This window comes from Columba livia, chromosome 25 (assembly GCF_036013475.1).
Source record: "Columba livia isolate bColLiv1 breed racing homer chromosome 25, bColLiv1.pat.W.v2, whole genome shotgun sequence".
NCBI lineage: Eukaryota > Metazoa > Chordata > Aves > Columbiformes > Columbidae > Columba > Columba livia.
This window is the reverse complement of record NC_088626.1, coordinates 1,795,988-1,811,250: the sequence shown is the minus strand read 5'-3', so window position 1 is coordinate 1,811,250 and position 15,263 is coordinate 1,795,988. Positions and strand designations below refer to the sequence as shown.

At 47.9% G+C, this 15,263-nt stretch overlaps 1 protein-coding gene across 7 annotated transcripts in view; it reads right to left on the bottom strand.

Annotated features, from left to right (window-relative positions):
- The window catches only part of PPP3CC (protein phosphatase 3 catalytic subunit gamma), a 30,395-nt gene that overhangs the window by 7,314 nt on the left and 7,818 nt on the right, over positions 1-15,263 (bottom strand). For 2 of the 7 annotated variants that reach the window (XM_065040951.1, XM_065040953.1), the window contains exons 1-11: positions 11,379-11,451; positions 10,362-10,559; positions 9,966-10,090; positions 6,382-6,493; positions 4,296-4,441; positions 4,021-4,160; positions 3,408-3,485; positions 3,235-3,329; positions 2,508-2,633; positions 1,545-1,622; positions 806-832 (exon numbers count right to left, since the gene is read on the bottom strand). In XM_065040951.1, the coding sequence (XP_064897023.1) occupies positions 806-832; positions 1,545-1,622; positions 2,508-2,633; positions 3,235-3,329; positions 3,408-3,485; positions 4,021-4,160; positions 4,296-4,441; positions 6,382-6,493; positions 9,966-10,090; positions 10,362-10,559; positions 11,379-11,436 (1,183 nt within the window). In that variant the 5' untranslated portion in view covers positions 11,437-11,451. Of the gene's footprint in view, positions 1-805; positions 833-1,544; positions 1,623-2,507; positions 2,634-3,234; positions 3,330-3,407; positions 3,486-4,020; positions 4,161-4,295; positions 4,442-6,381; positions 6,494-9,965; positions 10,091-10,361; positions 10,560-11,378; positions 11,546-15,263 lie in introns of those variants that run through there. The other 5 variants (XM_065040954.1, XM_065040956.1, XM_065040957.1 and 2 more) reach the window with 4 other exon arrangements.

Here is a 15,263-nt window from a genome sequence, read left to right as displayed (position 1 = left end):
CGAGAGGATGGCGCTCAGGATGGCAGCGAGAAGGGCAACACCAACAAGATGACACACGGACTTAAAAGGTCTAAAGAGAGGAGAACCACCAAAAAAACAAACCCAAACCAAACAAACAAAAAAGAAACGGATCGGATAGGTCTTGTTCGAAGCTCACCGGGTTCGATCACACTACACAGGATGTAACACAAATGACTCAGCCACGTGGACACAGTTTTGCAAGGCAGAACACGGACGGATCTGACTGCTGATGGAGGCTGCGGAACGCCGGGCTGTGCTCGGGGGTGTCACGCAAGCATCAGCTTTGGCATCCAAACGCACACAGCGGAGGGCTCGGCCGGAGCCTTTGAAGCTTCAACCCCACACAAACACAAAAGTGAGATATGTGAGCTCCCCTCTCCGCTACACACACCCAACGGGAGGGGAAAGAGAAAGCGTGGAGGGTAACTGGAAACAAACAAACAAATTCAAAGTGAAAGAGGTAACAAATCCATCTCCTCTCAGCTGAGATTCCTCACATGGCCCAACTACACAGGAGGACAGTACAAGCCAAACCGGAGGGTTCAACATGCACCGATGGCTCAGCCATGCACTAAGTGGCTGCATTCAGAAGTCAGATAGAAACGTGATCCCGCTTCTCAGGTTCCTGGAGGAACGCAGAAGGGTTAAAAAACACACGGCGCTTATGTTAAAACTGAAAGGGGATGAAGAGGCTGCCCAACTAGTCAGCTATTCAAATCCACTCCAAGGAATCTGGTGGCACAGGCAGTGAAAATTAAGCTTGTAGCAAATTCTAGCTGGGTACCTTTCTGATAGCTTGAAATGTAGTGATCTTCAGGGAGAGGAGACACCAAGAAACAAGTAGATGAAGACAGAGATAGAAGAAACAAATTTAATTTTCATGGGAGGGAGAAAGAAAAAAAACCAAATCAACACAAAAATAAACAAAAACGAAATGCAATGGGAGAAGCGGGTTAGAGTCTCAACCTCGGACCGCAACGCTGGCCTGAGCTCTGACTGCGTTTGGACTCACCAGCGCTCCCCGGCCCCCCATGCGCGCTGACACCCCACGCCTGCGCCTCCACTGCTCAGCCATCATTTTCATGGCTTAAAACCAGGGCCAAAAACTACATCCTGCTTTTTTTTTTTGGGTTTTTTGCGGGGGTGACACAAGAAGCCACTTTACGGAGTTCGTTGCAATGGATGAGAGGTTTGGGGAGATATTTTGGTGCAGGAAATTTTGGATTGGGGGGAAAATAACTAACATTTGGGAAGCAGTGTCTGTAAGGAGCAGGAAAGCATCTCCAGAGGGGTTGCCAAGAAGCGCCTGGCGCAGTGAATATAATTTAATATCTCTGTGACTGAACAGCAACGGGAAAGGAAAGCGTTTTCTACCCAGAACTGCACAAGAATTGGCCAAAAAGCACCTGGAGACCCTGGCTGGGCATCCAGCTCTAAATCAAGTGCTGATCACTACCACCACACACCTTCCCCTCCGCCCCGGTACCAACTGGGTCCTAACAGCATTTTGGTTTGTTTTTTACCTTCCAATGTCTCATCACCATCTGAAATCAACTCGTCGTCAGAGCATATGTTGAGGATGTTAACGAGCATCTCTGTGACTGCAAGAAGCACAGACAGGAGCGTTAGAGCAGCCTGGCGCGCGCGCTTGGCAGGCGGAGGCATCGCGAGGACGAGCTGGACAATGAAACCGTTTCAAGGTCATTTCTACTCTGCAAGTGGAAGCCCAAAGATGCTTTTAGGCGCACAGTTCTGGTTCCTCGCAGCAGACGATGTGCTTCCCACCTTCTGCCAAGGAGGTGGATGCCAGCCAAGCACATCACAGATGAAACAGCCGCGGGGAGCGGGTGCCAATGTTCATACAGAACAGCCTGGGCTTGTGGAAGGTCCCACCCCCCCACCATGGGCCACCTGGCTCCAAAAACATCAAATCTCGGGGGGAGATTCAACCTCTGGTTCCTCAAAGTCAAAAAAAAAAACCCTTTGGCACTTCAAACCTGTATTCCAAACACACCAAGCTAGGCTGGAATTTAAATTCACCAGGAGATCTAAAAACACTTTTGCTAAGAAATTGAGTCTCAGTCATTGTTAGGGAAGTTCTGTTCTCTAACGGTCATATTTTAAGCAGTCTCGCCTCCTTCAGTATGAAATAAGGCTTTAAATTGAAGTGAATGCTGCTTTTTTGGTGGGCCACAAGCCAACAAGAGATGTTAATAACTCCAAATTCTGAGGTGGGGCTGCACCATCAGCAGTGCAGAAATAGCAAGAAAGGGTTGGTTTATTGGTAAAAACCTTCTAAAATAGGTATCGGCTATTATTTTCACATGAACTTTACCTGGTAATATGCAGATCTCCTCGAACCTGAATTAAATTCCAGTGCTGACATTATTGAGCTGCAACACATTTAACAGCCTATGGGACAGGTTTCTGACACTCGTGGTGCTCTGACAAACCACGGGGAGACTCATAGCAAAAATATCTCTTACCCTTTTCCCCTACAAAAGGCAAAGACCATGTGAAGACATCCATGAAGTTTGGAAGCCAGTAGGGATGAGGGGAACAGTTGAACTGCCTGATGTTCATGACGTTGTTTTCATATTTCAGTACAGCAGCTGGAAGAGAAAAAGAAGCGACAAGACGTGTCGTAGGCGCTGACAAGCTCTGGGATTTGTACCTGTGCTAATGAAATGTCACTATCAACAAGATAGAAGGCTTAAGCAACATTTTTGCAGCTCACCCATTATGTTGTTTCACTAAAGCTCATCACAGCAAAGGTCAACGTAACGAAGCTGTTTACATTTACGCACATCAGATGTGATGAACACGGGGCCAAAATCCGAAGTGAGGGGTAAAAATACCCCACAGCTGTGGGAAGTTCCCTATAATACTCATTTTAGGGGCACAGGGCAGTTAAAAGCTTGCCGAAATGAGCGGCTTCTCTTATGGCAGCACTCACCAGTAGCGCTCAGCTGTCACGTGGCTGGAAATAAAAGCGTTATTCTAGGCTTCATAAATTGACAGCTAATTGCCTCAGTAATACATTAAGTCAGAGAATCGAGCCACTTCCAGCTCCCCAGCTGCTGTTGGTTTAATATATAAAGCTCTTTTTTCCCTTTCATGCATAAGGAGGAGAGGGAAGAGCGGTCAAGGGATGATGGAGAGGGATTGAGTGGCACCCAAAGAGCCGCAGAGCCCTGTCCTTGCCGGCCTTACCCTTGTTGTTATAGACATCTAGGTAATTAGGTGCAGAGAAGATGGTGATTAATGACGGAAAGCCTGTTGTCTGGCTCTTCCTGTACATTCGGTACCTGGAAAACAGGTCAAGTGTTAAACAGACCGGTCTCACTAAGGATAACACGAATGCGGATGGAATTTGCAGCACTCACCCGGCGTCCTGGGCTTCGTGAGCTCGGATTACGGATAACAAACTATTGTTCTGCAAAAACTCGCAAACTGCAGGATAACTGGAAGACAAAAAGCAAGTAAACATCAGCATGTAGCACAGGAGAAGCGACAGCACCCACCGGCTTGGTTTTAAGAACCAGCCACTTGCAGCATCCATTCGGTCTGCGTCTCCAAACAAGGACGGTGTGCGTTACATCGTTCAAAATTAATTGCAAATAATTCCGTTAACCAGACCCCTGGTGCCAGATCCCAGCGACAAGTGGGCTGTCAGCACAAATGCTTCTCTTTTAGACAGGAAAAGATTATATTCTAGAGCTCCTGCTGCTGTCCAATGCCTGAACACCGTTCCAAAGGCACCCTGCCAGCTAAAAGCAGCGTCTCCGCTGGCCGATACCATTTCCTACAGCAACAAACCCAAAGAGAGCTCAATATTACAAAAAAACAAACAAGATTTTGTGCATTACAGCCAATTTCAGAGCCAGTTACGCTGTGAAGTCCCAGAGGGTGATCTGAACAGCAATTTATGTCCCCAAATCTCTTAGTTTGAGGGAGACAAAAGCTCCAGTCCCCCGAGCCACATAAAACACCACTCACCTGTAGAAATAGGAGCAGCCTCGAACCGTGTTGTGGGAGAAATGCTCCAGCGTTTTCTCGTTGCCATAATCCTCTGACGGGTCGGACCAGAGCAGGTCACACATCGGACCAAAGGCTGGAGGCTCCTTAAACCTGTCTAACTAAAAAACATACAGCAAAAGTCAGGATGACGCTGGTTTAAACCGCAGCGGCGCACACACGTGCAGTGTGGACGCGCAGGAATGAAGCGAGCCACGCTATTAATGACAGGTTACGCAAATACGGAGATTACTTACTTTTCTAATGTCATCTAGACACGTGATTTCTGGGGACAGTCCTCCGTGAACACACAGAAACTGCTGGTTTAGGAGTGCAGCGAGAGGAAGACAGTCAAACGTATCCATACACGCATCATACACTCGCTCCGAATACTTGATTCGACCTGGAAAGATGAAGTGCAGGGGGAAGAATTGTATTAATTTACTCATTTACACAAAGAATGTTCAGGCTGAAAGCAGAGCTTTAGTTTAACTTTTAACATTTTTTAAGAGGGGCTCATTCACGCATCCAAACCTACACGATATACGCAGCATTAAGCAAAGCTTTGATCAGCCAAGGTGCTGATAAATAAGTTCAAGGGCCTTAGCGCTTGTGGTGATACAGAAACTCTGTGTCTACAACCCACCAAGTGGGACTTTGCACCCGTGTATTAGTGAAAACACGTGTTGGACACAAAGATAAAAAGGCTTCACAGTAATCTGGACATGGTCAAAGTATTAATCTCCCTTCAAGCTGTTTTCTAGAACACCTGCACTGAGATTAACGTAGAAAAGAGGCTATTACAGAGGTGCTTGCCATTTTAATAGAAAACTTGGGATGCTAATAAAGCCATCACATCCCTTTCCTACTTCCATCCCTCTAAACTCAGTCTCACCAGCCTCAGCTGCAAGACAGATTATACGCTGGGAAATGCAGCAGCTGTTTCATTTGGCACAGCAATACTACACAAATCGCTTCAGATACAATTGCCTTTTCGGCCGGACACGTGTGCTTTGAGTGAGAATCTCACCAAGATTCCTGCAGTTAAATGAATCTTCACACCGGATCTTCCAGGGCTACAAGTGATCCCAACCCGCACTGGACGCCTCATCTTAATGGAGGCAAAGAGGTTTTGATACGTTAAACAGAAACACCACGGCCTTTCTAACGCAGCTTGGCTTTTACAGCAAGACTCCAAATGCGTTCAGAGATCTCTCTCGATGCTTTTCGCCAGGACAGGGATGAGGAGCAGCGATCACCGCACGCCAAGCGCGTCCCTCCTGGCATCTGCAGCCCCTTTGCAAGGTGTGATCAGAGCCAAGATCTTTGAGAAAACCTCGTTACTGCTGCAAAACACAACTCTGCCTAAAGCAAAAGTGCACGAATGGAAAGTTTACCTTTCCTCCAGCTTTATTTGGGAGATACCAACAGGTTTATTTCAGCTGCACGCTCCAATACAGGAAGCACAAAGGCACTATCGTCTGTTTTCCACAGGGGAAACAAACCCCATCACCTCTGTCTGTCTGGTTCAGATTGAGCCCAGCTCAAGAGGAGCTCATCTGCCACCATCCGATGGCTCCAGCATCCAGCTGAGAGCCGGCTGGTGCTTTCCAAGTCATTTCCGAGCAAAGAGATGTCATTATTTCGGTTCCTTACCCTGTCCAGCAGCATCCAGAGCCAAAGGGCTAAAAACCAGAGTTATGCCTTGGGTGTCGTTATATTTTTGAGCAATTATTACCTAACGTTGCTACACGTTGCTGGTGTACACACCTTTTTTACTGCTCGGAGGAACGACTGTCATCCTCAGAGGAGAGGGGTCGCTCCCCAATCTTTCATCATCATTGCTCTAAAAACACAGCAGTGCCGCACAAAACTATCTTTAACTCAACTACAGCGATCTTAAAGGTAATGATTCTCCTCAGCGCAAACACCGAGCAGCAAATCCTTTATTTGCTTCCAGTTGTAATCACCGATCCCAGCTGCACGATCTGGAGCTGAAAGTCATTTGGCAGTAATTATACGCTGCGGGGCCTGAAAGTCGGGGAGATGGGAGGTGCGTGCAACTGGCTCATCAGAGATTTGTTCACATTTCTTCCATCCACGCTCACTCTTTGTAACCAGATGGCCACAGCAACACACACTCAGCACTCTACAGGACTTTTGTGTATATATTTCTAATTATTTTTTAAAGCAGGAGCTGAAACAGAAGAGCAATGTGCACAGGGGAAAACAGATGATAAGTACTTACAGCTCTGGAGCAGCTGATATGACCCACAAAAATTAAGACCTGCACCTGGTCACAACACATTAATACATTTAAACCGTTACACTGCTGATACTTACATTCCTGCTTAAAGGTGAAGTATTCTGTGAGGTGCCTGCACTCGTGGTTCCCTCGAAGGAGGAACAACGTTTTGGGATGATTTATCTTTAAACTCCATAAATACAGCACGCACTGCAAGAAAGGGAAGGGGGAGATGGCACGTCATAAAATCCTTTTATAGGGCACTAATCATCCGTAGACTTCACTAAGTGTTTCTGGGAAGACACCCAACAAGCCGAATTCAAAGTGGAACCCTGATAGAAACCCAGCTCCATAATCGGCAGTAGATCTTATCTTGGCGGCGGGGGGGAAGCCACACGGCGCGTTTCTCTATATTAGGCTCGAGTTGGAGAAGTGACAGATGAGATCGCGTTCAACTGAAACCAGCTCTGGGCTGGGTGGGGGCAGCTTTTCCTTCCAGCAGAAACCGAAGCAAAAAAGAGGCGAAAAACAACCTGTTTTTCAGAGCAGCAAAGCAAAAGCAGCTGCGCGGCGATACGTGCGCTCCAGATGTGCCGCTGCAATCGAAACCAGAGACGCGCGGCCAGCGCAGACATTTTATACGCTGCATTAAATATGAGAAAAATTAAAGCCTGATCTTCCCCCGCCTCTGTTTTTCTGCTTACGCTGCGGTCACGTGAAGTTCGAGCTCAAAACAGGAAAAGCCTCGCCAAAAAACGAGCTTAGTAAAGCCTTTCCACATCCCCTATCTGAGCAGCAACACCTGTAAAAATGGTCTCTGATGAGGCGCGGACCTGAAACAATCCTTTTCCTATTTCCCAGAAGTATGAGATGGTGGTTTTTCTACGTGAGGCAGCTGGAAATCAAACGCACTTACCCTTCTGTGCTATACGTTGTCAAGCTGACAGCTAAATCAGCCGGTATCTCGTACGGGGAAACGTTATCACATTTCCCTTGTTGATTTTGAGTGCTGGAAGGACAACCCATAATGACAGCGAGCCTGAAGATCTGGATTAAAGTCTCTAATAAGAGCTTACCCTTTAGGCTGACATGCTACAGAAACGGCACACGCCTGGAGAACGCGAACCGTGAAGTCTGTCAACACTTTGACACCTAAAAACGCTGCTGATCTGGTGCGCAGATCTCCGGGAAGCACAGAAACCACCTCCAGAACCAAAATAAACCAGTTCCAAGTTAGTTTCCGGTACGGACACCTTAGATATCACGGTATTTAAGCATCGAACCTGCACAGCGAGCTCTACAGGGATCCCTGAGGCCCCAAGGATCTGTAAAGCACCCGCCTGTGTTGAACTCAGAACTCAACCCCACAGACCTCTCAGCTTTTGTGCTTCCTTCCCCTCCCTCTCTTCTTTAAAAAAAGAAACCAAACCAACCAAACCACGCTTCGTGGCCTCATTACACTTACTTGGAACAAATGTTTTTAAATGAGAATTTCCCAGAGCCAGAGGCCCAGAAATAATCTGCTGAAGACATCCAGCTGAGCTGATGAACAGAGGCTTTTGGGGTTTTTAAGGGTTTTGTCTGAGCCACAAACTGCTCCTTTCACCTTGACAACCAAATACAGCAAAGAGGAAAGCTTGTGCGGGTTATTTGGGCTGCTGACAAACACCCTTTGCCTCAGCACCTCCTTGGCCCTCAGTTTTGCATCTTGTTTCCTGGCTGCCTGCATCACAGTGCAATTATACCATTACCTCCTATTTCAATCAGTGATTATCGGGGCAGACACTCAATCGCATCCCTGCCCAGCACATGGATGCACAAGTTTGGGCTGTGGCTTCACAAACACCTCATGATGCCACATCTTCCCACCTTCCCAGGGACACCCGGGTGCTCATCCATCATCTTATCTTCTGGGATCCAGCGATCAAAACTCCAAACCCCAAATGATCACAGATCAGCCATCTCTGCACCTCAGAGTCCAGCTGCTACAGCCCTGCATCTTATAGGAGTCTTTAACTATGCTAAATGGGTTTATTTGCATTATGTATGTATTTTTAACTCTCTGCTTGTAGCGGCAAACCTGTTTTCTTTCACTACAGCAAGCAGTTTCTGCACAGCCAGGTGGGAATCTCTTAAAAACAGTAGGTGGAAAGCAGAGGAACACACATCAATAGGAATGAGGGAATCAAGATCCTGCTTTATCAGTGACATTTGGATCAGCCCCCGCATGTGCTAATCAAAGCCCACCCTTGATTCGTGAGAGATCAATGCTGGCTTTGGGGGTGAGGGAGCGCTCGGGGGCTTTGCCCCCGCAGATATGAGGGGAAAAGGGAAGGAAGAAGGTCAAGAGCAGCATAAAATATAAACTTTCTACTCAGAGCTGGCAAAAGGTCGATTGCCCCAAGGCTTTTGAGCCCAAACCCACCACGTTGCCTTGCACAGGTTGGAGCGTCAGGGCATCCTGATGTGGTTTAGCTGTAATTTTCAGGCTTTCCTCCTCAAAAATAAAAGCAAAACGTCTCCTCCCACCAGCTCTGCTCTGCAAGGTGGACTCGTCATCCATCACCCTGGAATTCTTCCATATTACCCCAGCACAGAGATGAGGGCACCGATCCCCAAACTCAGGCACTGATCCCTAAACTTGGGCACTCGCTCCTGCAGATCTGGGAGTAAAATCCCCACGTGAGACCAACCGCAGGGTAGGAGCAAAGAGTGGGAGAAGCGCTGTAAAACTCAAGTGTAGACGCAGGGCACGACTACTCGTTTGAGGGTTTCCTGGTTAATCCACAAAAGAAGAAAAAAAACATGTCTTATCTCAAAAAAAGTTGCTGTGCTATAACATAATCTCTTTTCCAGGTAAATACACTTCAACTGCGAACCCAATTAACGCAAGCCAAGCCATTTAAAGAAGCGGTCGGATCCCAGTTCTTCCTCTTCCTCCCCAGGGGTTATTTGGGCTCCTCCTGCCAGAAATCCCAACAGCACCAGCCCCAGTTGGAGCATCTGTCCCTGCTCTGTCGCTCCCAACCAGCGCCAACCATGGGGACCTACCGATTATTCTGCCCTTTAAGACCAAAAACTCGCGGCGTTACCCAACACTTGGCCAGATTTATTGCTCCTTTCTCCTGACCCCTTTGCAAGGTGGACGGTGGGCAAGCTGTGACTCAGTAACGTGGCGCTTTCTTTTCCCCTGCTAAGCTGAATCCTGCGAGTTTTTCAACGTTTGCTTCCCACTGCCTGGTAGGATCCTGTTGCCTGCAACATACAATCAACTCTCCCTCTTGTTCCCCTGACTGACAGCTACAAGTGATATTAAAACTCGAGTTCTGAAGGCAGAGTTTAGTGGTTAACCCCAGCGCTGCTGTTCGGCTCTGCCACTGGCTGAGGATCCCAGTCAAAATCATGATTTTTCTGCCAAAAAGCAGACTGTACGGTACCTATGTGTTCTTCCTTGTGTGCAAAACCGAGTCAACATCCTTGGAGGTGTTTAAAAACCAGGTAGATGAGGGTCATAGGGACATGGTTTAGAGGTGGATTTGACTGTGTTGGGTTAACAGTTGGACTCAATGATCTTAAAGGTCTTTTCCAACCAAAATGATTCTATAAAATCCAGTAAGACAGGTCTGTATTTGTTAGTTTAGTTTGGTTAGTTTAGTGCTAGCAGCCCCGCTTTATTTGTCACCTCTATACTGAAGTAGCCTCTGTCCACGTAGTCTCCCAGGAAGAGGTAGCGGGTGTTATTGGGTGATCCTCCGACTTCAAACAACTTCATCAGGTCAAAGAACTGCCCGTGAATGTCACCGCACACTAGGGGAGCAAGAACAGCACAAAAGAGGGACAGAATTACACGCTAAGAAAAGAAAGGTCACAGCAGAAACAAGGAGCCCAGCGTGGCTGTGCCCTGACCCAGGCTTTACATCCAGCTCCCGCAAAGACGCACTCGATCTCCAGAAGCAAAATCCTCTCTTCTGAGAGCTCATGCAATTTAAAAACCTCGCCGATGGAAGGAACATGGGAAAACGGCTGCTGTGAGCTGCTCGTTTTTCCTAGACGGCCCTTATTCGGTACTTCAGCTGACCTGTGATCGGAGCCTCCACTTCGATCATGGTCTTCTCGTGCCTAAGGATGGCGGCCCCATCGTTGATGATCTTGAGCGCCGCGTCCTCTTCCAGGCGTCCTTCCTTCACCAAGTGGCTCTTCAGGACGTCGAGCCGCGGCTTCCCATCCTCGAACACCTCCTTCAGAGTGAGCCGCTGCGTGGGAGGGAACGGGACAGCTGGAAATGGAAGCGGAGAAGTTAGCGACACGTCTCTTTTCAGGGGCAAAAATAAGAACTGCAGTCTTTTCAGCAGGAGGCTTTTCGTTCCAAGCCTCGAGACGAGCAGACACTCAGAAACACACTTCCACCGAAATTATGCTCTGGTACTGAAAGGAGAAAAGCTGTGCTGCCAGAGCGACTGAATACACCCCTCGGCGTGTTTAAAAAGCCACCGTATGCAGACTAAATGCCATATGCATCCGCAGAAAATGCCGGCGCCGAAACCGCCTCCTAATTCGGCGAGGACGCTTGTCGCCGTAACGTTGCGCTAAAACGGGATTGCACGCAAATAGAGGCAAAAGCAGGAGAAAAAACAACGCACCGGTTCCCAAGAACTGGCAGTTAACATAGGAGGACCAATATGTACAATTCTCGCTTATCAGGAAACCGCTTGTACCCCTAAAGCAGAAGCTGCGCTTACCAGCAACGATCTCGCGCCATGGGCCGCTCCAAAAAGCTTCACAACAAGCTTAGGAATTGGTAAATACTGATGGAATCCAACATTTAAGGCAAGTTTTAAATCTATACAGGAAAACACCCCAACAGCCGTTCTTATTATTTTCAAGAGAAAAACTAGAAGTAAAACCTGCCGGCGGCTCCTTTGCACCACAGGGCGATTTGCATCTTATCGCAGCGATGCAGAGATCATCTGAGGTCCAGGGGTCCAGTTCCTTCGCAAAACACCTCGAATAACCAACATTATCACGACCCGGCCTCGCTGAGGAAGGGAAATGGGGCTTTTACAGCCATTTTAATGATTTCAACAGTCAGCCGTACCTCCAACACGCAAGGAAACCCACTCATGGGATAATTCACCATCTTCTGATGCCGTCATGTCAAGTGGTGAAAGGTTTGCACTTAACCCTGATGCGGCTAGAGAAGAAAAATATCTGCCATGCAAATGAAGCCGATGTCCTTACCCATCACCCAGTAAAACAGCCCGTGTGCCAAAGCCTGTTGGATTTAACAGGCAAAATAAGGCTGGCCAAACAGTAGCAACCCATCCCTTTCAAATGCAAATAGAGCAGCTATTTAGCTCCCAAACCCAGGGGGCAGAGAGGGGAAAAAAATCTAAAGCACAGAGGCAGCACAAGGGATTCTTTGCAGCTGAACATCAGTTTTCAGATGATGTGAAATGTAGGGCAGAGAACAAGAGCGGCTCTAATGAAAGGGGAGCCGGTGTTTGCAATAAGGTGGAAGTTACGCTCTGCTGGGGACCCACTAAGTGCCCCGTGAGCCTCGGATGCTCCAGGGCACACGCAGTTTTCCCCATGGAGACGCCAATTAAAAAGCTTTAAGCAAGACCCCTGCTTGCACCAATACAGGCTGGACGACAGCTTTTTGCTGTATATATAGCTCATCTCTATAGGGAAAAGAAAAGAAATAAGTGACCTCTCTGGTTACCGGTGGAAAACTGGACGTTTTGTAGCATTTCAGGTATTTTTCCCCCCTGTTTCTGGATCTGTGTGGTGTTTGCACAGCCAAAGGAGGACGGGGGAGCTGCAGGTCTGATAGAAATAGGTTTAGCTGGGGCAAGAGAGGCCGGAAGGAGCAACCGTGGGACTGGGAGCAAGGGAGGTTTTGGGACTTGCAGCCATTAAGTTGTTGGAAGAATTATCTGTAAGTGCTTCTAGAAACCGGGCAGTTGTCCTAACATCTGCCACCGGGCTCCGAAGGAAGCCAGAGAGCGCCTGAAGGTCAAATGGTTTAAAGGAAGAGAAGCAGAGACATAGGAACAATCCGGATCCGTATTCCCCACCGTCCCAGGCCTTTGGGCACGGCTGCCAACTCCAGAGCCATCCCAATAAAGTGAAAAGCCCACAGAGGTGGGGCCAGAAAGCTGAACGACCATGAGGCTCACACCATGCACGAGGGATCCACAAAAAGCTCCTGGCATGGGCCGCTTTGCCTTTTCTTGGTAGCCCTAGCAAGCGGAGTTATGCAAGATAAAATATGAGGCTACGCCGATGCGAGCAGCCAAGAAGTTTTATGTAAGTTCCCTCGCTGGCTTCGCGTGGCTCCACTCCCGCGATAAGAAACCGGCTTCTCCTCGGTTCTGTTTGTATCAGGAGGGAAAACAGGGAGAAAAACCCGCTCCAGAGACACCCAGAGCTTCAAAAGCTGCAAGAAAATGAAATAAAATCGTTCCATGTACCAGAACCATGAGAATCCCGCACAAAACCCAAACGTGGCGATGCCCCTTTCCCCACGCAGCAGGGGATGAGGACGAGTACTTAAGTAATTAGTGTTGTCAAAGCAAGTAATCTCGTTAGCCGGCATAACTTGTGTAAGGGCTTTAGTCAACTCGTACAAGCGGTTATCTGATGCATAAATATCCACTTATTTTTTTTGAAATAACTGAATTTTATCCTTATTAACGCTCAATCCTGTTGGACTTGTGCTCACAGATGGCGGGAGCGGCGCTGGCTTGGCCGTCAGAGCAAAAACAGACCTGAAATCTTGCGCTGAGAGAGGTGGAAGAGTCTCACCCGCTTTCTGATCCTACCTGCAAAATGGGGAAATAGTTCCTTATCTCACCAAAAAATGCCATGGCTTGTTATGGAGAGCCCGAGTGTGTTAAAGCCACCCCCAGAGCCAGCAGATAGTCATTAAAATAGATAAAACCTGCGCAAAATTGTGAGCGGCACGTGCTGCCATCTTTGGGCCATCTTCCCTTTCCGTGCGCTGCACCCAGTCTGGTTTAAATAGATAAATAAATAAGGAGATAAATAAATCCTGAAGGTCCGGGACCTTGCAAGGGCATCCAGACACACTGTGCAGGTTGCTCCTGAGATGACAATTGCCCCACTCACCAAACCACAATGAAGGGACACAAATGCAAGTGCGATTTTGAGGCGTAAAACGGACTAGAAGGTCAGTTGTGCTCGAGAGACTCCAGTGAAAGCGAGAGGACCGCTGTATCTTCGCAAGACTCCACTTTGCTGCAGAATTAACACAGATTTTATTTGCCAAGCCGGGATCAAGTATTCGCAGCCGTCCATGGATAGGTAAGGATGGGAAATTTTGATGAAAAGCTGCTTCTCTACCATCAACTCTACAAAACCAGAGCGTTCACAGCCCAGAAACAGCCACCACCATGAAAGAGAACACAGTAACCCCCAAATTATTCTGTCTATGTTTGAGAGTCCCAACAACGACAAATTCATCACTGAAAACACACCAAGGGTGATTTTGCCTGAAGTGGCAGCTCCAACCAACACTCGGTTTGTTCCCAGAGTTGGGTTTGTAATAAAAAGCTGGTATCCTCCCACCCTGGGGCTTCGAGGCCAAAAAATCATCCAGGATTAAATGTGTTTGGTGATAAACCAGAGAGAGATTTCACTGCAGCTTCTGGCACCCACCTTTGGAGCGAATCTGAAGGGCACTGGATGCAAGAGCCCCTTCCCTGCTTGCTCCTCATCAAACGAATGATGGTACAGACAGAGAGTTGAACAGATGGTTACAGATGCATTTTGGGGAGGAAAAAGAAGTACATTTTGAGCATTCTGCAGCAGCTCAGGCAAAACGAAGCGCAAGTAAAGGCTCTTTTTTTATGCTCAGACACGACGGAAGGTACCGACAGCTTCCAATTCCTGCGCCCTCTCCACCTGTGCTGGAATATCTGAAACATCCGAGGCTTTGGCGGCTGGGAATGGCAGATGTCCGTCTGCCACAGATCTGCCTGCTGAGGACACCGGACCTGGCTGTCAAAGGCAAAAGAAACGCTCACAGGGAAATATCTCCATGTGAACCGTTTGTACCCGCTTTGAAAAGCAGAGAAAAAGCCGCATAGTGTGAGCAGCAGGTCAAGTTCTGTGCGCTTTTCTTCTCCCCCAATTTCCAAATAGCCCAACGTTATTTTTACCAGACATCTCTATCCCCATTCACGTCTAACCTACATCCACCTGCTGTTACCTACAGCATCCAACCTGCTGCAGCGCTTCGCTCTAAGGGCTCCGGATCAAAAGCAACAACGGGCTGAACCTCAGCAGCTCAAGTCAAATTCAAACCTGCTTTTAGTGCTGCTATTTTACCCAGTTTTCCGGGGAATCATCTTTATTTTCTTGAAATTGTAAACCACGCAAATTTCTGGTTGCACAATGCCGAGGTGTCTTTGCGAATCCCCGCGCTGGTTTGCACGACGTTTTTTGTCTCTTGGGGGTGCTTTGGGGCAAGTTTATATGGAAGTCTGCAAAAGAACGGATCATGTGTGATACCAACTTTTCAAAGCCCAGCTGTGCAAACATACATAACTTTAATATCTCAGAAGAGTCGCCACGTCAAGCAACCACCTTCCTTGCACAAATGCAAGAGCCAGAAGCAATGACTACGGCCAGTTCCACCTGCCCTCCTGCAAACTTTGCATGTTCTTTCTGCTCTCTGAGGGCAGCAATTTCCCTTTTTCATTATGAATAAGACACCTCGTGCTTCAGAGGCTCCGAGCGCTTGTAAAACGGAGCAAAATGAGTTTTGCTTTTCACCCCTGGAGGAGCTGCAGGAGAACCCAGAACCAAAACCATCAGGTGCCCCGTCCCCATCAACAGAGTATGCGGCAAATGAGGCTTGGCGGATCTTTCTCATCCATTTTCCAAGTGTAAATTCCTACTGAACGGCAGCTCCAATAGAGAGAAGCATTGAAAGCCATTAATAACGGCCCAGTTT